Below are 20,327 nucleotides of genomic sequence, written 5' to 3' on the forward strand. Positions count from 1 at the left end.
GTAGAGTCGCGTCTATACGCGATCCGAGGCAAACAGGCTTCGACGTCAACATCTCTTACTTTATTGATGCCTTCCACGATTGCAGAACACTTTATCTCCTTCACCATCTCTTTCTTTCGTTCTTTTATCTTTGGGTGTGCCTTTTTTTTTCATGCATCACGTCTTTCATTATGGCACTGAATGTGCTACCCACTGAGCTGCTGGTTATGATCGGCAGCTCCCTGCGGTCCCAGCGAGACATCTACTCGTTCGCCCGTACCGATCGTTACATCTATGAACGGACCATTTTCTTGCTCTATGAGCGTCAGGCTAGAGCGGGAGGACGTTCTGCCTTGTTCTGGTACGCCGAGCATGGGTACCAGCCACCTGTGAATCACCTACTTTCGCTTCGGCCTCCTCTCGATAGCAGAGATGAGAAAGGCTTCACCCCTCTTGTGCTTTCTGTGATCAACGGTCATACTGACATGGCTCAACTGCTTCTTGAACATGGAGCCAACCCCAACAGGAACGACAAGCTCTGGTGGCGACCTTTGCACCATGCAGTGCACCACTCAAACGTCGAAATGGCCCAGATGCTCCTGGAGTACGGTGCCAAACCCCAGGGCAGTGGAATGGCCAAGCTCTTCGGAAGAACTAATCAGATCCTGGACCCAAATACCATGAATGAGGCCCAGAAAAAGGCCCTTGAGCAATTCCCGGTCCTCTTGAACAATGACTTCTGTGGAGCTGCTCCAGTGCATCGAGCAGCCGGAGTGGAGAACAAAGACGCCTCGATGTTGAACCTGCTCCTGGACTATGGTGCTCTACCCAACTCACGCAATGAACACCGAGACACGCCGTTGCATATTATCGGCAGAGCTGACGCAGATGAACATGATGCGCTCGCGAAAGTCCAGGCTTTGATGGAGCGCAAGGCAATCCCTAACACTCGGAACGACAAGGACGAGACTCCAATCATGACTGCAGTGGTGGTAGGGCACCCCTCGACAGTCAAGCTGTTTCTTGAGCAGCTAGGGTCCCGGATGGAAACCGCAGGGACACTCCATTGCGCTGTGTTCTATGGACATCTTCAAGTGCTCCAAGTTCTTCTCGACCATGGTTTGCCAGTGAACACAATTTTCAAAGGGGAAAGTCCCCTGCATACTGCTGCATCCTTGGGCCAAGTTCAAGCGGTCCAGCTGCTTCTGCATTATGGTGCTAATGCAAATTTCAAGACTCTGGAGTACAACGGTACCGTTCCAGGGGGGTTTATCCGGAGGACCGCCCTGGAGCTAGCTCTCAGCAAGCGCCATTATGGGGTGGCTCAAATTCTGCATCCCCTCACTGCGCAGTGATCTTGATCTTATGTGTTTCATGTACTGAAAGAGAGAGAGAGAGGCAATGGGTGAAAAAGGAACATGGAAACAGACAAAAAAGTGCACATGAAATGAACAGTGATGCCCCAGGCAATAATACAGTAGCAATACAGTAATTTAACCACCTGTTTATCTGATGGCCAATCACCGCCGCCCACAATCTGGATGCCTGCGGCTGCCTCGACTATCAGGGACCAACCTGTCCATTTTCCAATCCTCTTCCATTCTCCTCTTTCCTGCTCTCCCTCTCTTTCATCCTCTCCTTGATACTCATCATGTCACTGTAGTTGGACCCCTTTTCGAGTCCTTTGTTGACTGTTCAGCGCTTGGGCATATTGACCCGGGTGGGGATCAGCCCACTTTATCTTTCAATTCGTGAGGCTCAAATACTGTACTCTGTACTCGATTGCTGCACATCGCTGTGCAATGCAATAGCCCATTTCTTCCTAGGGCTTCTCTTCACAGAGATCTGCGAATAATTTTGATTTACAGTCCTTAAATTCCTTCCTTTGAGCTCGATATTGCAAAACACCATCAACGATCTCTCCTTGAGTCATGTCGTTTCTCTCCGGGCTCTGCGGGTGCTTCGCCCGCAGCAATAGTCCCCCGCCCTCCACCTCGTCTCCAGAGATGCAAATGCCCGGCACCCACAACAACAGTCGCCACAGCACCCAAACCGGGCGGTTCACACTCTCCAGCGACGGCGAATTCATCCGTCCAGCAGTCCCCCGTATAGCACGCAGAGAGCACGGACCTCTGCCCGCTGACGCTGATGACGGGGGCTATGCGGCGGTAGTCCCACTCCCACAGTACACGCCGCGTCCCATGAGCATTCACGAGAAAACCCTCGAGGCGCACATGCGTGATTCCTCGATCTCATCCGAGTCGCAGGACACATATCCCACGGACGAGAAGAACCGCAACCTCTACGACGAAGAGGTCACCTCTGATGGCTCCTCGGCCATTTCCTTTCCCAGCAGCTACGGAAATACTTCTACTGCCACGAGAGAGACCCCTCCGCCGCCATACTCGCCTCGTCATTCTGTTGTGCTCAATCGGTCGCGGTCGATCTCTATCTCGTCGGCTATGGCCGTCACTATCAATCCCCCGCCCAGCGCCCATATGAATATCTCGCGGACGGGTCATGCTCGAGTCGATGCTGATGACCAGTCTATTCGGCGGCATCGGAGAGTCTCTTGGGAGAGCCGGTGAATTTTTCTTGATTATGATTGCAATTCTCCTGAATTAGGGTTGACCTGCGGGGACCTATATTCGAATCAGTCTCTCGCCTTTCAATACCACTCAAGCTGGAATTGAGTGGTATCATTGTTTGTTTCCTTCTCTATTTCATCTTTTCTTTGCTACGCCGCAATGCGTTCTTTTCTGTCTTTTTTTTTTTTTTTTTTTTTTGTAAGCAATTCGATGCATACGACGCGACGATCGAACAGCTTTGAGAAGTGATGACTTTTCAAGCTGGAATGGGATTTGGGGATATCTTGGGTTACTTAATACCGGGTGCTACTAGGGAGGTCATTGGCACCTTGCACATATTTGCTCCGATACTGGTGTGCAGCCTAGCATATTTCGCATATACCAGTGCTACAATAGTTAAAAGTGCGGACTTTGATTACATTTAAATGTAACAAACGAGTCTTATCATATGTCTATTGAACCCCAGACTATGGAGAGTAGGATCTCCCAATGAGAATGAGCTGTTTGGATATATAATTGGTGAGTACAGCCCATCTCATGTCTATGAACAATGAACACAAATAATGAACGTCGAAGTGAACAAAAGGGTATCGCAAATATCAAGAAAGATCATCATGAAACATGCCAGCAGTCAAGACCATCAAGAAATCGACAAGAGATCCGCGCAAGACTCAAAAGCAACTCGCTCCTGCACATGGCGCAGCAAATAGCCACACGTCTGCGCGGGGAACTCCAGCAGCCGCAACACAAGTGGATCCTCGCTATCCTCAAGACGCATACAGATGGCCGTACATTCCGAACGAACACGAGTATCGACCCACCACTTGTCAACAGAGGCCATGAGCGAGAGCCACCAGGCCAGCAAAACGAGCGCAGGCGGGTCCTTGAGCAATAGGCAGTCATAGTAAGGCGGCTCCAGACGGCCCATCCAGGTGTTATATTTCTGGAAACTCACCGGCGAGCGCTCGAGTTTCAGTAGCGGGGTCAGCATGCGCAGCGGCCACAGGTAAGGGTTGGAGTTGACGGTGGACGACTCGTCGATGCGGCACAGGTCCGCGAAGTCCGGGTCCAGGTCGATGCGGCCGGGCCGGGCGTCTTCGAAGTCGATGTTGGGGTCGTGGGCCTCGGCGAAGGAGGCCCACCACATGCTGGTGGGTAGCCACATGGTTACGCGCTCCAGGAGGTAGCGGAGTCCGCCCTGGAGGAAGAGCCAGTTGAGGGTTGTGGGGTCGTCGGAGAAGACGAAGGATGCGCGCGGGTTGAACTCTTCGAGGAGGAATGAGTGCACTGAAAGGAGCATGCAGGTTGAGAACAGCTGGTCCATGTTGTTTTGGTTGACGCTCGTGCCGACCTCGCGCGAGTATTGGTTGATGGCCTGTTGCCAGTGGTGCGCTTCGGCGACCCGGTAGGCGGTGGTATCCGGGAGCACACTGCAAAGATGGGTTGTTGATACCGCAATAATGGCGTGCATAAGGAATGGGGTCTATGGGTGTTAGCTTGGTTTTGTCTATTTATATCGGGAAAGACCCCGAGGAAGTAAAGACGGGTAAGACGGGTATAATAAAAGAAATAATCTTACTTGGAATGCGAGCTCAGTCACCTTTCCCATCATGACAGCCATGGTCTTTTTGGCGCTGTCGGTACTGATCGTAGTATTATGAAAGTGCTGCAAGGCCTGTAGGACCAATGGTGTGTCAGTCCGTACTTTGGGCCGGCGCCCAGCACCCGCACCAGAGCGCAACAGCTCATCCAGTTTGTCAGCAACAAGCAACAGAGACATGGATGAAGACAAGGAGTCGACAGAAAGCAGATCAGGCTGTGATTCAATGAATTGCGAGATGATATTCTTGGAGGGCCACGGGCGAACAGGCCGGGCCGTGTAGTCGCAGTCAACGCCATGCTTCTGACATCGGAGACAGGTGGGTTTGGCTTCGTCACACTGGTTCCACCAGTCAATCCAGTGATTTGAAATTGTGTTTTACGAAGGGGGAAGAGGGTGTGGTGCTTGAAGGAATTGAAGGAATGTACCTTGACACGGCGCTGCTTACAATTGGAGCAGCCACCCCGGGATTTCCGATGAGGCCGGCGGGCATGGTAGACCTTCTCCCTGCTTGGTTCCTCGGGTCCATGCGTTAGGTCCTTTTGTGATTTGTAGTTTGGAACCCGGAATACGCTTTTCTGTCCCTGCATAAGGCCAGCCGATTTCCGGCCTCGCGGTTGACTTTTGGACTGGTGCATCACGTCTGTGGCTTGCGTGGGCATGGATTCACCATGCAATGGCCCAGATACTGTTATTACGAAAGTTAAGACTCGGAACCGCAAGATCTGAGATATACAATCATGCCCACGCTAGGTGGTTTCGCGGCGTAGATATGTGGGGTTTGCGTCTGAAGGCCCCACCGGGCTCGATCCGAAGACAAGGCAGTGTTTGCAGGCACCAGGATAACAAAATTAGCCTGGGGCGTCTTGACATTCCTGTCACTCGATTGGCCCTCGAAAGATCTGAGAAAAAGGGAGGTTCAACGAGGGCGCCACGATCGACATCATCGACTGTCACGGGGACACTATTCCAAGTTGGGTAGTCCTCGTATTCGTCCAAATTAGGGAAGTCGGGAGGCAGAGCTGGTACTTGCTGCTGGACAAAGGAGAAACATATAGATTCTCCGGTGGAAATGATTTTGAGCCAACAGAGTATACTTTTTTTTAAAAAACATTTTTTGTGCTGATATTCAGATCCTGTCTCGGACATCAATGGCAGATACGTCTCAGTGGCCATTTGCTTAGCCAGAAATCTAGCCTGACTGACAAATGATACATGCCAATGTCAAAGGCTGGGAGGCTTCGGACAATGACAAACGCGGGCACTAGAAACAGAGAGGAGCATGTAGATCATCATTCATTCACGGCCATCGCGAGTCGAGCATTACTCATATTTCATACACTCAATGATTTATTTTTGTGTAAAAGTCATCTCACAAAGTGTGAGAATTGGGGGCATCAAATTAGCCTCAGCCAATCTGTGCATTGGAGAAATCCATCTCTGTATACTGGTTAGCTCGAAATTCGAGATTGACCAATATTCAAGCGGGGGCCGGGGGGGAAGACCTACCAGGATGCTCCGCCTGGAACTTCTTTAGCAGATCCATCTTGCGTTGCTCATCACTAGACATGCCACCGGTCTCCTTCTGCCGCTGATCGTACATCATTTTCTCGACCATGGCGCGTGTCTCGCCATCCAGATCGCCCAAGCTGGAGTTTTCAGGCGTGATCTTCGTAATGTCGATCTTGGGAGCAGTAGTAACAACATGCGGCCACCATTCCACCTTGTTGACCTTGTCGAGGTGGATGCTGATTTCCTTTCCGGGCGGGGTCGGGGTAGTTTCGAGGGTCCAGGAGGATTCGTCGACGATGATAGGGTGCGGGAAGTCGCCCTGTGAGAAAACAAGAAGCTTCGGTTAGCACTGGAATTCATTAATTGATGTGGCGGTGGGTTTTGTCGCTGCTCAATGCGGCGTGTGATGCGTACCTCGATGAGGGGCGGTTGTCCCTTGATGGCGACGCGGATCTTGGTCTTGGTCAACACCACATCCATGTCGCGGCCCTTAATGGCGGCCGCGATGGGCGCGGTCACGTCCACGTCACGGATGGTCTGCGTCCATTTGTACGGCAGCGCGGCCTGCTCGGCGACTTCTTGGGCCTTGCGCTCCTTCTCCTCCTGCTCGCGGGCGGCCAATTCGGTGGGGGAGGGGTTCTGCTCGGGATCGGCGGACATGGCGGGTAGGAGAGAAGCGGTGGGGGAAATCAAGAGACGGTGAGACGGTTGGCCGACGTCAAGTATTGTAGGCGGATGAGCAAGTCGGACGCAGACCCGCAGATTGACGGATTATTAATTATGAATATTCCAATCTTGGAAGGTTATGCACACAAGAAAAGAAGACGTATATCTATGAAAAACCAAGATAACTCATTAGTTAATAATATATTTATAGATATATTTCGAAACCAGCCCTTGATCAATATTTAAGATATGAAGTTGGTTGGGTTCGTAGGAGGTCAACATTATCTTCCATCGCAGTGTTCCGCAAGGGTAGTATGCATATACCACCTTGGGTGTGATCGCCATAGTTTAAATGCTCGAATGAGACGCCCACCTTTACAGGAACTTCGATAAAACCACCAGTATTGCTGCTCAGATCAGTAGTCCATCTGAAGTATATCAAGCTTTTCTTGCAAGCTTGCTAAACTGGCGAGAACTTCTTCGCAGGGCATGTGTTTCTGTTGCTATATCATTTCTTCGTGGAGCGATATCTCTCTTTGGGCAATGTGTCGGGGATCATATTCGGTGCCGAGCAATTCATCGATATAATCGTCTGCAAGGCCGACAGAGTCTTGGCGGTGACGCCTCCGTCGAAAGCGTTGGAGGGTAGCGATATCCCCAGTGTTTTCGAGCGCAATTTCTTTTCCTGTTTTATCGCCAGGCAAGCGCTTCGAGAGCGTTCGTTTCCGAGATGAGCTCTCTAAGGGTCGTCGTTGGTCAGGTAAGCTCTCCAAGAGTTGTCGCTGAGACAGCCACCAGCCCACAGCGAAACACGAGAGAAGGTACAGGAGAAGATTGAACTCGGAGAGAAACATTGTGAAGTTTGCTTAAAAATGCTGGATGGTAGGATTTAGAAAGGTGGAAAAATATGGGAAGGAGGATATTGATCACTCTTGAACTTTGATATTTTGGTCAACGCTTCACCATGATGTCAATTTCAACTGGCTATGCCAGGGTTAGGTTTCGCATCTGTGTTAGTATAAATGGGAACAAAAACAACATATTGAGTAGTGATACTGAAGCCCAGATAGTAATGAATAGCTGCTATAAGAAGCTGCTTTGTCGAGTTCCTTTGGGAGCATATATGTCATTATGCCTATCATAGGCGATGCCTATTGATCTCATTGAAAGAGCAGTTTGTTGATACTGGTCACATTGTCATCACAAATGATGTTATGGATACTGATGGCAGTGCAGTGAAATTCAGATGATTCAAGACGAGGAAACTTGGGGAGACAAAGTGGGACCAAGCCAATAGCGCCACCAACCCTGAATTGGCGGGGCGTGGATCTATACAGCGTACGTTAGTCTACTTCCCACAAGGGAAGCTATTGACGCAGACAATAGATAGACAGATTGACAGAGACGAAGACACGTTAGAGGGACATAGAAGCAAAGTTAGTTGATGACGAGCACCGCAGTTCCCACGACACATATACACCGCTTAGCAAGACTGTAGCCTGAAGAGGGATACATGTTCATTCATGTGAGTATCAGGAGACTACTCAAATACAAAAAAATAAAAATAAAAATAAAAATAAAAAATAAAAATAAAATAAAATAAAATAAAATAAAATAAAAAAATCATCAACTAATCCAATCTAGGTAGTTTTGAAATAGATCATTTGTATATACGCGGGAGGGAGGGGGGGAGGGGTTGACTAACCGACTTTATTTCTGCAGGCATGACATGCTTTGACTTGAATGTCGCTCGAGAAGATCTGTGACTGACGGGTGGGAACATGCGAGTGAGAAGACAGGGTGGGGTGGGGTGGGTTAGAGGCATTAGAAGTAGATTAGTTAAGGAGTTAGGTATATTGTCGCGCTCGGGCGGCGCTAAATGGCGCTAGGCTGCGGCGATGCGAGGGTTTCGATGCAGGATACTTTATGTGGCAGTGCAAGAGGGACTGGGCATACATACCGCTCTCTCTCTCTATTTATTTTGCGCATGATATACACATCGAAACCTGATGTTGCTACTCCTTCCCCACCACCCCTGGAATTCTGTCTTCTTTGGTGGAGATATCTGGGTGAAAATACCTGCCTACTGCCTAACTAGGTATTTGGTAGGGTGAGGTGGGGTGAGGTACATAGGTAGGATCAAAGAAGTAGGTGATGCATGCATTTCGAATCAATCAAATCAATACAAACTCCAGAAATGAAAATAATAATAAAAAAAAGGATCTAGCCCCATATCCATCTCCCACTCACAAAGAAAGAAAAAAAAAGATTTCACAAATATAGAGTCACAAGGAAAGTAAATTCCCCTCCCAAAAGAAACACCATCCCGTTGCATAGGCGGTTTATCGTTCAGTGTAGTAATAGTCGATGAAGAGCAAACAATCATCCATGGCACTGATCATTGCTGCGAGCTCTCATTGGATCTCTTGGCCTTTTCCTCTTCTATGATAGCTGTCAGGGACTTTGTGGTGTGCATATGACATATACAATCAAGGGGGAAGAAAAAAAAAGATAGAGATAAACTCACCTCGGATCTTCTGGATTTGCTTGTTGGTGTCTTGGATCAGTTGCTCCCAGCGCTGCTGGTATTGCTCGACGTTGGTGGTCTGCTGGCTCTTCTTTACTTGGCCGGAGGATTGGGTCTTGGGTTGGTCCATTGTGATGGTGGTTTGTTGTAGATCGAGATATAGAAAAAAAGAGATATTTGGAGAGAATGATAAATTTCCAAGAAGAAGAAGAAGTATAATCAGAGATAATGGTTCCTCAGGAACATCTGAGACTCCAAGTCTTGAGCGACGTTGAGCTATATATACCTGGGTATAAGCATTTGGACCAGGTAAGAAACCCTTTGTTCGAAATGTTTGCTTCCGGCAAGAAACCGGTCAAGCCACAGGGTTAAAAAAAAAAATCAAATAGTAGATTAATAAATAATAAATAAAATAGCAAAAAGAAAAAAAAAAATTCTGCATTCGATCCAAGTTTCGACCTGTTCACCGACATCTCTCACTCCTCTCTTTACCCCCTGGATTCGGCCTTAACTCCCCCCGGCAAACGGGATAACGGACCGCTCAACCCTGGGAGAATCCCGGCATCCGCAGGGTACAGCATATCCACTGGGTATGATTGGTGTAAAGGCAAGCTAGATGGATCTTGAATTCTTTTGAAGTGGCGCCACCAAAAAAAAAAAAGAAAAAGAAATGAAGCCCAAGAAATCCAAGTATGCGCCTAAACTCACAGTACAAGGGTTTTATGCTTTAGGTACCTTAGGCGCCAACCTAAGGGAGGTTGGTGATGTCAGGCTCGATGATCTCTCTTCCTCTTCTTCCCCCTAGTCCCCTTAGTCCCCCTTCTCCATAGAATCTGAAATCCAGGACTTGCTGGCCTTCCTTCTCAGATCGAAATCCGCTAATAGGAAGACTTCCACCACCCGAAGAACTCCCGTGCCAATCGGGGCATTTTGGTCCTGCATCCGCGCTTGGTTCATGACTTCCCCGGTTCTCTTTGTTCGTCTACCCTAGTGTGTAACCCTATGGTCTCAAGAAAGGGGGGAGAGTAAGGAATGAAAAAAAGACCACCAATTCAAGGGGGGAAGTGGGGATGTGCCGGGGAATCGGGTTGGGATTGATCAGTGATCGACGGAATATCCACATCCACACCTAATCTCCAGCGGATTGACATGGCAGACCCGCGGTTAGGAGAAAAAAACACACACACGAGACTATCTGCGGCAGTGTAGGCAGATGTTTCTTGGCCCCAGCCATCAGATTCACCGATAGTTGCAAGAAACCCACGTGGTTTGCGTGGCTGATGCGCCCATTGTTGACCGCATCGTCCAGTGCCCAAGACGAGTCGGACACGTACCCGACCGCCCCTTGTCGATGCGGCGACTGTCGGAGCTGAAGTTCGTTTCAGCTAAGCCCTGTCTTCGCTTTTTTTCTCTCTCTTGCCCGGCTCGGGTTGCGGTAGGACAGCGGGCGCATGGAAGGATTCTCCCGACAGCTGTGAGTGCGTTGGGCTGTGTAGTTTACCCATTACCCTGGAACCCCTGGCGAAGGCGTCAATGCTTGTCGGGGAGATCGATCTACCTGCCAGACGATGTGTGGATACCCACCCAAGTTGTAAGAAGTAAGAAGTAAAATAAAAAAAGTAAAAATAAAAAAGAAGTAATTGACATAAATTCCATATGGTGCGTAAGACCACACAATAATCATAAAAATGCTCGGTCAACTATGCCATATCACTCGAAAGTCCCGCTCCCGGAGATCCCGCCCGGGATAGAAAGAAAAAGAGAAAGAGAAAGAGAAACAGAACAGAAATCAAATGAAAACAAGTCGTAAGCTCTGGCTCGGTGGAGTCCCTCGGCCAGGCATGTCGTCAGTCTGGTCTGCATTCCCTGCGGAACTAGCAACCGTAAGGCAGACGGTGCAACCGGAGCACGGCAGCCACAGTCCCGTTTAAAACGAGGGGGGGGGGAGATCAGAAGCAAAGGAGAGAAACTCGCTCAATGCGCCGGCCCCATGCCGCAACTCCCGAGGCAGAATCCCGTAGTATTGACCTCGAAAGGATTGTTCGCTTCGAAAAAAAAATACAAAGAAACAGGGAGATGGTGTGAGAAAAAAAAAAAAGCCATAAGAAAAAGAAAATAAGAAAGATTCCCCGATGACGCCATGTTATGGAAGATCGCTAAAGAAACCGAGGGCAGAAACACAATGCTGGGTTCTATTCGGACTCGTAGAGCGAGTCGAAGTAGTTGGGCTCCAGGAAGTAGGCGGCGTCAAGGGTCATGTTGAAATCGAAAGGCACCCCCAACCCGGTTGGATCGTCGGGAGGCAGGGTGAAATCCCCAGTGAAGTTGGTCATGTCATCTGGTGGAGCGGCAAGCAGAGGGAGGTCATTTTGCTCGAGGCTGGTAAAGAATTGGCCCGCAAATTCGGCCACCTCATTCGCCACCTTGAGCTCTAGGATGCCCTCGAGCACCTGCATGTCTTTCTTCCACTTCCGCTCGCGCCGTGCTTTTTCTTCATCGCGGCGACGGCATGTGCCATCCCGGGCACGGACTTTCATGCAGTTGGGGCAGAGGTAGTTCTCCTCGCAGTAAGAACAATTGCAGGGCGGGTTGTTGATAATGCATTCCTGACAGACGTACACGGCACAGGACTTGCATTCCCGGAGGTAGCTAGGGCATCGCTGTCGGTGGTCGCCGACGGCCCGGTACTGGGGACAGAAAAAGGACTGGCAGCCTTGCCACCTAGGGGCATCGATAGGAGAATCAAAGTAAACAGAGGACGGAGATGACGAGCCGGAGTGGTTAGATGTAGGGGCGGAAAAGGACCGTGAGTGCTGACGGGGAAGAGGGCGAGCTGCCAGATCGCTGACGTGCGAATCGCCAGTCTCCTCCAAGCCGTCTGCATGTGGGTCATCAGCGAAGCTGCTGTTGTTCGAGCCGAAAAGTCGCTGGGTTCTGTATGGCAGCTGGTGCTGGTAGCCATCCCGCATGATGAAAGGGGGGCGGAGCACAGGCGGCATGTCCATGGCGGATCGGTTCTGAATGGTCATCTTCTCGAAGGCGAGGTCTCGATAGCCGCAAATCCGCAGGCGGAGCCCACGCAGATCGTGTTCAATGCAGAGCGGTTTCGAACAGCTCTTGCAGTGCACCTTCCACTGAGGCGACTCGTAGCACTCCTGGCAGAGGTTGCGCGGACAGGGCGAAACCTGCCGATTGGGCGGCCCCAGCAGCCACTTCATCATCGCCAGATGTCCAGTCTCGAGGGAGTAGTCGGGGCTGCTCGGATCGCCATAGGCGTATTTGGGGAAGGTCTTGCTCCACTCGCTGACGGTATACTCAAGGTCTTCCCAGCCTTGACCCCGCGGCAAAGGCACAGCTCGGACTTGGTCCACGTCTCGACTTGGAGTCCCGATGCTGATCCCTCCCCCTCCGGAGAAGATAGGCTCCGTGCAGCACCAATGAAACTTGAGAGCAGGATTTGTCACCGGAGGTGCCGCCGGGAGCAAGTTGTCGTCAATGGGATTAGACACGGGATCTTGCATCGAGCTGGGAGAGAGGGTAGCCCCAGGCGCCCACCATATGGAATTCGCGGAACTCGCGGTATTTCCGCTGGAGTTGTTTGCTGCGGACGCAGAGGAATTTGTCCGGTGGAGATACGGTCGTTCATAGGCACAGCTTGCACAGAGGGTCCTCCGGCACCCAACACAGTGCATCAGAATGCTGCATTGCTCACACCGCTCAGAGATATCCTCAAAACAGCTGTCACAGCGCACATGCTCAATAAACTGTCGATGACTTCGACGCAAATGCGTAGGCACCATCTTGCCCTCGCCGAGGTCAGGGCCCTCGCCGGTACCCAGTGCTTCGCCATAAAACCCAGTGTCACCATTCTCCCAGAGCTTACCGTCCCGCTCCTGTGGTCGAGCAGCCTTGGAATCAGCGGGACCGATCCAGTTCTTGGACCTCCAGAGCCGGTCAAAGACGACCCAGACCTCTGGTGAGCCTTGGGGGACTCTCATCGAAACATAACCGCGTCTGCGATAGCACCTGCCGGCGGGAGTCGTGCACCAGGCCGTGTCAGTCCAGATCCCCAGTTTGTGGCAAAGATTGACCAAGTCATGCGTAGGCTCGGAGTCGGAGTCCTTGCGCAGCAGCGAAGCCGAAAGATAAGGTCTGCGACGATGATGACGGCACCGATATGCGTAAAGACTCTTGAGGGCAAGTCGCTTTTTCGGAGAAGAGCTGCCGATATTCTTCTCCATATCCACATCATATTGCAGTCCGAACATTGTGAGACAGGGGATGATATGGTACTTGAGGGAGACATTTTTGCAGCCCCGGACGGAGAGGTGCTCCAATGTTTCCCGGCGTGCATGCAACACGGTTGAGATGAGAATCTGCCCCGACACGGCCGTGTTATCCAGCACCAGGTTTTTCAGGCACCTGCTGAATGGTATCACCACATTCATGAGAAGTTGATCTAAGGCATAGGGCCGCGACTGGCGAGGTGTCATGGGGTCAGAGACGCCCGGTACGATGATGCGAGTGGTGGCTAGCGTGCCCGATGGGTAGAGCAGCCGGAACGAGAGAGACTTCCATGCGGTCGGATAAGATCGAAGAAACGTGCGAAGATAGTGGGAGGTGTGGTAGAGATCGATGATGGTGTTGGTAGGGATTTGGAGAAGGAGAGACTCGAGAATAGGCGCATTGGTTGTGATCATCCATTCAAAGGTGGAGAGAGGTCGTTCTTCGGGGACGACGGAGTGTTGGAGAGCATTTTCCACCAGCACCTGCTGGGGTGCCGGTTCTGTACCGAGATCCTGCGACATGGTGTTCGAATGGTTCATCACTGGTCCCGCGCGATGAACGAGAAACGCCGGCTCTTAGGTCGAGAATCGAGTTGACGCGAGGTCGCGAGCCCGGTCGGTAGAGGCACAACACATGATAAGATGGGCCGAAGAAGACATCGACGGGAGGTCAATTACAGCCAGAGACAAGCCACCATGCAAGGCCATCAAACGTAAACAGCCGATAATTGATAAGACGGGAATCGCAAGGGCTCGGGATCAGCAGGGAGGGCGAGGGAGACGACAGGAGGGGGTAGAGGGTGACAAGATGGGGAGATCTCGTCAAATACAGATAGAGAAACGCAAGAGAGGGATGGGTAAAGAGAGAAGAAAAGAGCAAAGGCGATGCCAGAAGCAAAAAAGTGCTCACTCCAGCCCGGATGTGCCCGCAGCGTCATGTGATGCTGCAACCCCAGTGGAAGTTCTCAGTGAGATTCTTGTTTTCGCTATGTACACTTTCGTTTTTCTCGATCTTGAATCATGCTATATGCCATGTGGATGTCGTCCCAAGGGTGTATCTCCGCTAGTGTTTGTCGGTCGCGTCGCCTACGGTGTAGCCCCTCGCGATGCCCTTGCGCCCTTCCTTGACCAGGGTGCTATCAGCCGGGTCTTCCTCATCATATCGAATGTCGAAATCACTGCCCAACCCCTTCCAGGTCCGTTGCGACCGTAGAAACTCAGCTCCTGGTGACACGGCACCGCCGATCATCGCTAAATCGCCTTTAGCCCGTCGAGCCAGTGCCCTAGCGGCGGATGGCCCAGCGGCGGAAGATCCATCAAGTTGGGAAGCGCGGGGCGCGGGATCGCGCATCGGGCGGGAATGCGAAACGTAGCGCCCAGTACGTAAATCAAACTCGGGTGGCGCCGACTCGGAATCCGACAGATCCTCTTCGTCTGTGGTCGCACCGTGGGATGGCTGCTCATCTCCGTTGGTCGCGGGCTGATCGAGGATGGCCTGGAAGTCACTCTGCCACGCCCCGGTCCACACCCGCTCTGCATCGCCCTTCAGGGCCAGCGCTAATTCAAACGGGGTAATCACCGGCTTCCAGAAATCCTTGCTGTCGACTAGCGAGCTCTCCCAGCAACCAATGACCACCCAGCCGCCAATCTCGCTGAAATTGGCGACCTTGGCTGCGTTCAATTTGCCCACCACGAACATATAACTCTTCTTGCCGGCCCCTGCAATTTGCTCCTTGACATGGTCCACAATGTGCAAATAGTTCTTCACACTGAGAGTGTTGATCAAGATGCCCCAGATGGGGACCGTAGTCAGCGAAGTCAGAATCGCATAGCGACGCCGCAGAGCCACGGCAGTGGATGCCGGTAGGGGTTTGACAGCTTCATTGTTACTGGTTGTGGGGTATATATGGATAGCGGCAACGCGTGATGCAAGGGTCAAGAGGAGGGCGGTTGGTGGGTCGGAGATGTGGAAAAGCTGCCAGTCTGACAGCCTCTGGGGCTGCTCCCGGACAGACTCGGGGACCGTGCGATTTGGAATTGCAGACGACGGGTCATGGACTACCTCCGTCGCAAATAAGTTCGTGTATCCCTCCTCCACTAACCGAGTATATAATGCAGGGACATGATGGGAGTAGGTCACGTCGGCGGCGAGGACCACTTTTGTCGCGGGGTCAGGATAGGTTTCTTTGAAGGCTCGCACGACCGGATCAATGGATAGGGTCTTTTGCGTAAAGACATAGATCACCGGTAATCTAGCTGTCGGGGACAGACACGATCTGCCGTAGTGCACAACCACATCTGCGTCCACATGTTCCGCCGCAACCTCGTCAACGCAGCAAGTCCCATACGAAGTGTCTGCAAGGATATACAGCCGTGGCGACCACTTCTCCTCAGTTTGTCCCTCCACTCGAAGCTGGGACACCGACTGAGTCAGGCCCGCGTCGGCGTCGGCGGGTGTTTGGTTGGAAGGCTGTTCGGAGCCATTTGCGACGACTTTCCGGTCGAGGCCACGGCTGAGCAATTGAAAAACCCTCGGGGCATCTGGGAGCATGTCATCGGGAAATTGGAGAGCGATGCGCCTGTACCGTGCCTGGCGAATCTCTTTCAGCGTGCGCTCGATATCGTAGGTGATGGAGACTTCGTCGTCCGACAATGGAGTCGCATTCTGCGAAACCACGGGCTCGATTTCCTCCAGAATTCGATTATCGGGGGTAGACAGCACGGGCGCTGCCTCCATCTCGGACGCCATTAGGAAAAGGACGGGAATGTCGAGTTGTTGGTGGATGTTGATCAGACGAAAATCGGAGATCGTCGAATTTTGGAAAAAAAAAAAGGGCACCCCCCACTTCCCCCCGCCATAACCCAAATTACCCAAACCTTCATTGGCAGCCCAACGAAGCATACAATATGCTCTGGGATATATTCGCATTCAACTTCAGGCACTCTCTGAATACATTTTACTAAGTTGGTATACGAACAGGCCATGGGGGTATCTACAAATCCGCCCGCGCCGGCTCACCCGCCCAAACCCTGCGGATCAACTCGCGGATAGGCGGGTGCTCGATCGGACGGGGGTTCCAGTAAGGGCTCGAGACAGCGATATCAGCCGCCTTGTCGACATCCTCCTCTTTCATACCATAATCCCTCACGCCGCGCTTGACCTTCAGCTTCGTCAAGAGAACATTCAGCCCGTGGATGGCGTCGCCATTGCTGTCGGGCAGAGCATCTGCCAACTGTTTCATGGCGTCGGGGATGTTGGGCGCATTGTAGGAAATAGCATGCGGCAGGACAGCGGTATGGGTCTCGGCGTGCGGCAGGTTGAAGCTGCCCCCGAGCGTGTGGCACAGCTTGTGGTGAATGGACATGCCCACGCTGCCGAGACATGTTCCGCACAGCCAGGCGCCGTACAGAGCTCGGGATCGGGCGGATTGGGAGGATGGGTTCTCGACAATCTCGGGGAGGGACGAGGCGAGAGCCCGTGTACCCTCCATGGCCATCATGTTGATGATCGGGTTGGTGTTGCGGGCGTAGAGGGCCTCGACTATCCCGCCGGAAAGAAGCTCAGATTAGTTCATGGAAGTTGCTTCGAAAAATACTAACCGGCATGTGCGATGGCATTGACGCCGCTGGTGGCACTCATCGACGCGGGCAGAGTCATTGTCAGATCCACATCGTAGATGACCGTCCCGGGTAAAATCTTAGGGTCGGAGCGAGTCTTCTTCAGTCCATCGGCAGTCTCGCCCAGGATCGGGGTCATTTCGCTACCGGCATACGTCGTCGGAATGCAGATATGGGGCAAGCCGGTGCGAATACTGATGGCTTTGCCGAGGCCGATAGTGCTTCCGCCGCCGATGGAGATCACCGAGTCGGCTCGTTGCGCCTGTGCATAATCAACCGCCTTGTCGGTGACATGTGTCGGCGTGTGCATGGTCGCCTCACTGAAGATGCCGGCGACCTGGCCCTGAAGCACGGTCTTGATGCTCTCTGCCTGATGAACCTGCTGTGGTGTTGAAAGCACCAATGGGGCTTGAAGTTGTAGTCGGGCGATCTCATTGGGGAGCTTCTGCAGTGTGCCGCTGCCGAAGACGACGCGGCCGGGATTGGGGTTGTACTCGAAGGCGTCCATGCTTTTGCTTTGGCAGTTCATGACCGGGGGCGCGGCTTGTGGTTTTATATACTCGGCCTTGCCCCCACAGGCCACCCCACCGTATACATTCTGTGGGGCCGTGGTCTGCCGGCGATTTTGCGATGTTTTCCTATTGACCTTGTTGGATTTGATATTTCTAGTATGCTGGGTGTTGAGAATGGCTATCTATTGCCATACTGACAATGCCTTCTCACCTCTAAATCCAGTGGCTAGGAGCAACTACGAGGAAATTTTCTCGACAGCGGAAATGCCCCGTTCTTAGTTCAGCATGAATAAGCACCGTCGCGGATATGGATTTCCCCAGGAGGATATGCTCGAGGGTATATCCGACTCTACTGTGACCGCAATTGAGAGAACCATGAATTGTTCTGGTTCCTAGAAACCCTAACACCGACGCTATGCATCACTTTTTTTTTCTGGTTGGTATTGCTCGACAAAGATGGGTATCAGGTAATGTAGTCGCGAAGCATTAATCCAGATCATGGAAGGCCATGACATGCTGTCCTCCACTGCGGTCCTTGCCCTTGACCCGCTTGCGCTTCTTGCGGTCCTTGGCGTCCTGACGATTGCCTCCCTCACTATCGGAATCGTCGCTATCGTCGCTGTCGCCGAGCATGTGCTTGCCGGGGAAATCACCGGTACCTTCCATATCATCGAGAGCCTCGTGCCAGACCTTCACAACCTGACCACCACCAGAGACCATACGTCCATCGATATCGAATCCCAGGCCGACAACACCCTCGGTTTCGTCGTGCATGACCTCCGAAACGACCTTGTTGGGCCCGATGCGCACAAACTTCACCTTGCCGTTACCGAGACCGGTGGCGACCAGCTTGCCTTTGCCGAGTAGGTCAGGGGCAACTGCCAGCGCCTCGATGGACTCACCGCCGTCCGAACCGCGGTGGACATAAACCCGCTCGTCCTGATCGTCCCATGCGCCCTTTTCCCAGAGCGTCAGGACGCCGCTGGAGCCTCCCACAATCACCTTCTCGCCGCGGCTAGTCCCGTTTGACGGTAAGCCGCCCATGTAGGTCGAGCTGATCAATTCTTCTTCCTGGTCTTCGCTGCGCACCAGGACCCCTCGTCGAAGATCCGTGACCGCCAGAGTTGTGCCACCCGTCGTCACCCACTGCTTGCTGAAGCCCGAGGTGCTGGTGTCCGATGCCGGCAGCGGGGTCAGAGACGAAATGTAGTCATCGTGCGGGTGGTGCGACTGCTCGGGCCGCGCCGACACGCGCGAGTATGGAACCCGGAGGTCATAGAGGTGCAAAGCGCTCGAGTCGGTGGCCAGCAGAAGCGTTTGCGGGGAGAGAGCGTGGATCACGGTCGGGGCGTCAACGGAGCTAGAGCACCAAGTAGGAGTCAGCCGACTTGTCCCGCCAAACATCGTAGAACTCGGAGTAGAAATCTTACCCGTCCTTCTCGAGTGGAATTGCAATCTTGTTTTCCACTTGCCCAGTCGCAGAATTGGCAGCTTTCACCAATCCGTCCGTGCCAGCGGAATACAATGATTCCCCGTCGACGCCAAACCCTAGACACCGGCAGCTTCCCTTGTGCCGCCTTGTTCTCCACATTGTGTCAATGTGACCCTTTCCATTCCGTGCAGTCGATTTTGAATCTCCATCATCATCACTGTCAGCTTCCTCCGACGGCAGTCGGAAAGTCTGGACATGGCCCGAGGCCAGCCCGACGGAGACCACGGGCTCTTTAGGGTGGATAGCCTGAGTGAACAGGTCCGCCGAGAGCGGGAGCGTGCAGACCGTATCAAACATGGCCGCCGATTTAGAAAATCAAAGAAACGGACTAGAAGCTCCACGAACGGATACGAGGGTTGAATTGAGCTTGGAGAGACAAGTGGACATGAAGGTGCTCGGAGCTCTTTTTTTCTGTGGCGGGCCGAGAATCTTCCGCGTGCCATTGACGAATGACATTTGCATTTCTCTCCAACTCAGCACTCAGCACTCAATGTACAAATCTCTTCGTCATATTTCCAATTCTGCATTTCCTTGCACTGCTAGCTCCAGATCTACTATATCTTCCCACTCAGAATCACTCAACCCCATTTCCCACTCATGCAGAGTCATAGGTAGACCCAATAGGGCCAACCTCGTTGGAGAAAGCAACGCTGGCCGAGGCAGACTCAGCCTCAACGCGCCAATTGGAGTCGAGGACCACAGAGCCGGACTGCTGGGTACAGCTGTCTCCAGAAGAGCACTATTGCCAGTTCAGAGAAGGATGGGTCTCTGCTGTCAGAGTACCAGCCTGCTGAGCTCGGGCAGCCGCCACGAAGGCCGAGAAAAGGAGAGCGCGTTGATGCATCTTTGGTGGAAGGGACTTGAAAACTCAGTTGTTGAGGTTAATTGGATCATGCTGGACACTGAATATGATCTTGTATGTTGAGTCAACTGCCGGGAGTAACATTTCTGTTTCTGTTGTCCATTGAAGTAGATAATGAGCAAACCATGATCGCAAAATGACTTGGGTCACACTTGCGGTAGAGTGCTGCGAAGGTTGTCTCTCCAAGTAGCGAGCCGCGTCATCTTGATCATAAGGTTGTCCGGTGCTTATTCCACTACCAGATAGACGATGTATCCGGCCGTGCCAAGGCCATCTCGGACTCGGGGGGCCAAGATGGCGGGGACAAGGGTCCAAGACGGGACCGAGGACTGGGGGATAATTGTTAGGCGTGGTAGTGATGTTCTTAGCTGTATTACCACCGTTGCCGTCATTCTTCTTGTTGTCATTTGCCTTATTAAGGTTGCGAGTAGCGTGCTGCTGAGAAATCAGGCCGGAAGCACGCTGGCACTTGCGAACAAACTGGTCTAGGGTGGCACTCTCGTCATCGACATCCATCATGACCTGGTTCTGTATCAAGGTCGGTATCTTGGCGTAGAGGTCCTGTTTTCGAAGATCTAAGCTGGTAGATTCTTCGGCGAGACGGGTAAACTTAGCAAGGAAATCGCCCAAGTCCTGATTAGAGTCCATCTTGAGCAGGTTGTACTCATTTCGGTCCATTCGCTTG

General features: G+C 52.2%; 10 protein-coding genes across 10 annotated transcripts; 2 read left to right on the plus strand and 8 right to left on the minus strand.

The window, feature by feature from the left end:
• Positions 1–170: 170 nt before the first annotated feature.
• NUU61_005234 (ankyrin repeat domain-containing protein) lies at positions 171–1,334 on the plus strand (the record flags this gene model as incomplete). The annotated part of the gene is made up of 1 exon (XM_056655816.1): positions 171–1,334. One exon carries the CDS (start codon positions 171–173, stop codon positions 1,332–1,334), a length of 1,164 nt encoding a protein of 387 aa, XP_056511429.1.
• Positions 1,335–1,910: 576 nt separating this feature from the next.
• On the plus strand, positions 1,911–2,567 carry NUU61_005235 (uncharacterized protein; the record flags this gene model as incomplete). The annotated part of the gene is made up of 1 exon (XM_056655817.1): positions 1,911–2,567. The coding sequence occupies one exon, from the start codon at positions 1,911–1,913 to the stop codon at positions 2,565–2,567; it is 657 nt and encodes a 218-aa protein (XP_056511430.1).
• A 640-nt stretch (positions 2,568–3,207) lies between these two features.
• On the minus strand, positions 3,208–4,829 carry NUU61_005236 (Zn(II)2Cys6 transcription factor domain-containing protein; the record flags this gene model as incomplete). The annotated part of the gene is made up of 3 exons (XM_056655818.1): positions 3,208–4,050; positions 4,147–4,506; positions 4,596–4,829. The coding sequence occupies 3 exons, from the start codon at positions 4,827–4,829 to the stop codon at positions 3,208–3,210; spliced, it is 1,437 nt and encodes a 478-aa protein (XP_056511431.1).
• Positions 4,830–5,575: 746 nt separating this feature from the next.
• On the minus strand, positions 5,576–6,339 carry NUU61_005237 (NudC domain-containing protein; the record flags this gene model as incomplete). Its single annotated transcript, XM_056655819.1, has 3 exons — positions 5,576–5,607; positions 5,677–5,998; positions 6,094–6,339. The coding sequence occupies 3 exons, from the start codon at positions 6,337–6,339 to the stop codon at positions 5,576–5,578; spliced, it is 600 nt and encodes a 199-aa protein (XP_056511432.1).
• A 2,404-nt stretch (positions 6,340–8,743) lies between these two features.
• Positions 8,744–9,002, minus strand: NUU61_005238 (uncharacterized protein; the record flags this gene model as incomplete). The annotated part of the gene is made up of 2 exons (XM_056655820.1): positions 8,744–8,796; positions 8,873–9,002. The coding sequence occupies 2 exons, from the start codon at positions 9,000–9,002 to the stop codon at positions 8,744–8,746; spliced, it is 183 nt and encodes a 60-aa protein (XP_056511433.1).
• Positions 9,003–11,064: 2,062 nt separating this feature from the next.
• NUU61_005239 (uncharacterized protein) lies at positions 11,065–13,680 on the minus strand (the record flags this gene model as incomplete). The annotated part of the gene is made up of 1 exon (XM_056655821.1): positions 11,065–13,680. One exon carries the CDS (start codon positions 13,678–13,680, stop codon positions 11,065–11,067), a length of 2,616 nt encoding a protein of 871 aa, XP_056511434.1.
• A 541-nt stretch (positions 13,681–14,221) lies between these two features.
• On the minus strand, positions 14,222–15,907 carry NUU61_005240 (2-(3-amino-3-carboxypropyl)histidine synthase subunit 1/2; the record flags this gene model as incomplete). The annotated part of the gene is made up of 1 exon (XM_056655822.1): positions 14,222–15,907. The coding sequence occupies one exon, from the start codon at positions 15,905–15,907 to the stop codon at positions 14,222–14,224; it is 1,686 nt and encodes a 561-aa protein (XP_056511435.1).
• Positions 15,908–16,151: 244 nt separating this feature from the next.
• NUU61_005241 (maleylacetate reductase) lies at positions 16,152–17,284 on the minus strand (the record flags this gene model as incomplete). Its single annotated transcript, XM_056655823.1, has 2 exons — positions 16,152–16,699; positions 16,759–17,284. 2 exons carry the CDS (start codon positions 17,282–17,284, stop codon positions 16,152–16,154), a joined length of 1,074 nt encoding a protein of 357 aa, XP_056511436.1.
• A 490-nt stretch (positions 17,285–17,774) lies between these two features.
• On the minus strand, positions 17,775–19,077 carry NUU61_005242 (WD40 repeat domain-containing protein; the record flags this gene model as incomplete). Its single annotated transcript, XM_056655824.1, has 2 exons — positions 17,775–18,648; positions 18,719–19,077. 2 exons carry the CDS (start codon positions 19,075–19,077, stop codon positions 17,775–17,777), a joined length of 1,233 nt encoding a protein of 410 aa, XP_056511437.1.
• Positions 19,078–19,648: 571 nt separating this feature from the next.
• Positions 19,649–20,320, minus strand: NUU61_005243 (uncharacterized protein; the record flags this gene model as incomplete). The annotated part of the gene is made up of 1 exon (XM_056655825.1): positions 19,649–20,320. One exon carries the CDS (start codon positions 20,318–20,320, stop codon positions 19,649–19,651), a length of 672 nt encoding a protein of 223 aa, XP_056511438.1.
• Positions 20,321–20,327: the final 7 nt, after the last annotated feature.

This window comes from Penicillium alfredii (assembly GCF_028826965.1).
Source record: "Penicillium alfredii strain IBT 34128 chromosome Unknown utg000007l_segment0_segment0, whole genome shotgun sequence".
Classification (NCBI taxonomy): domain Eukaryota; kingdom Fungi; phylum Ascomycota; class Eurotiomycetes; order Eurotiales; family Aspergillaceae; genus Penicillium; species Penicillium alfredii.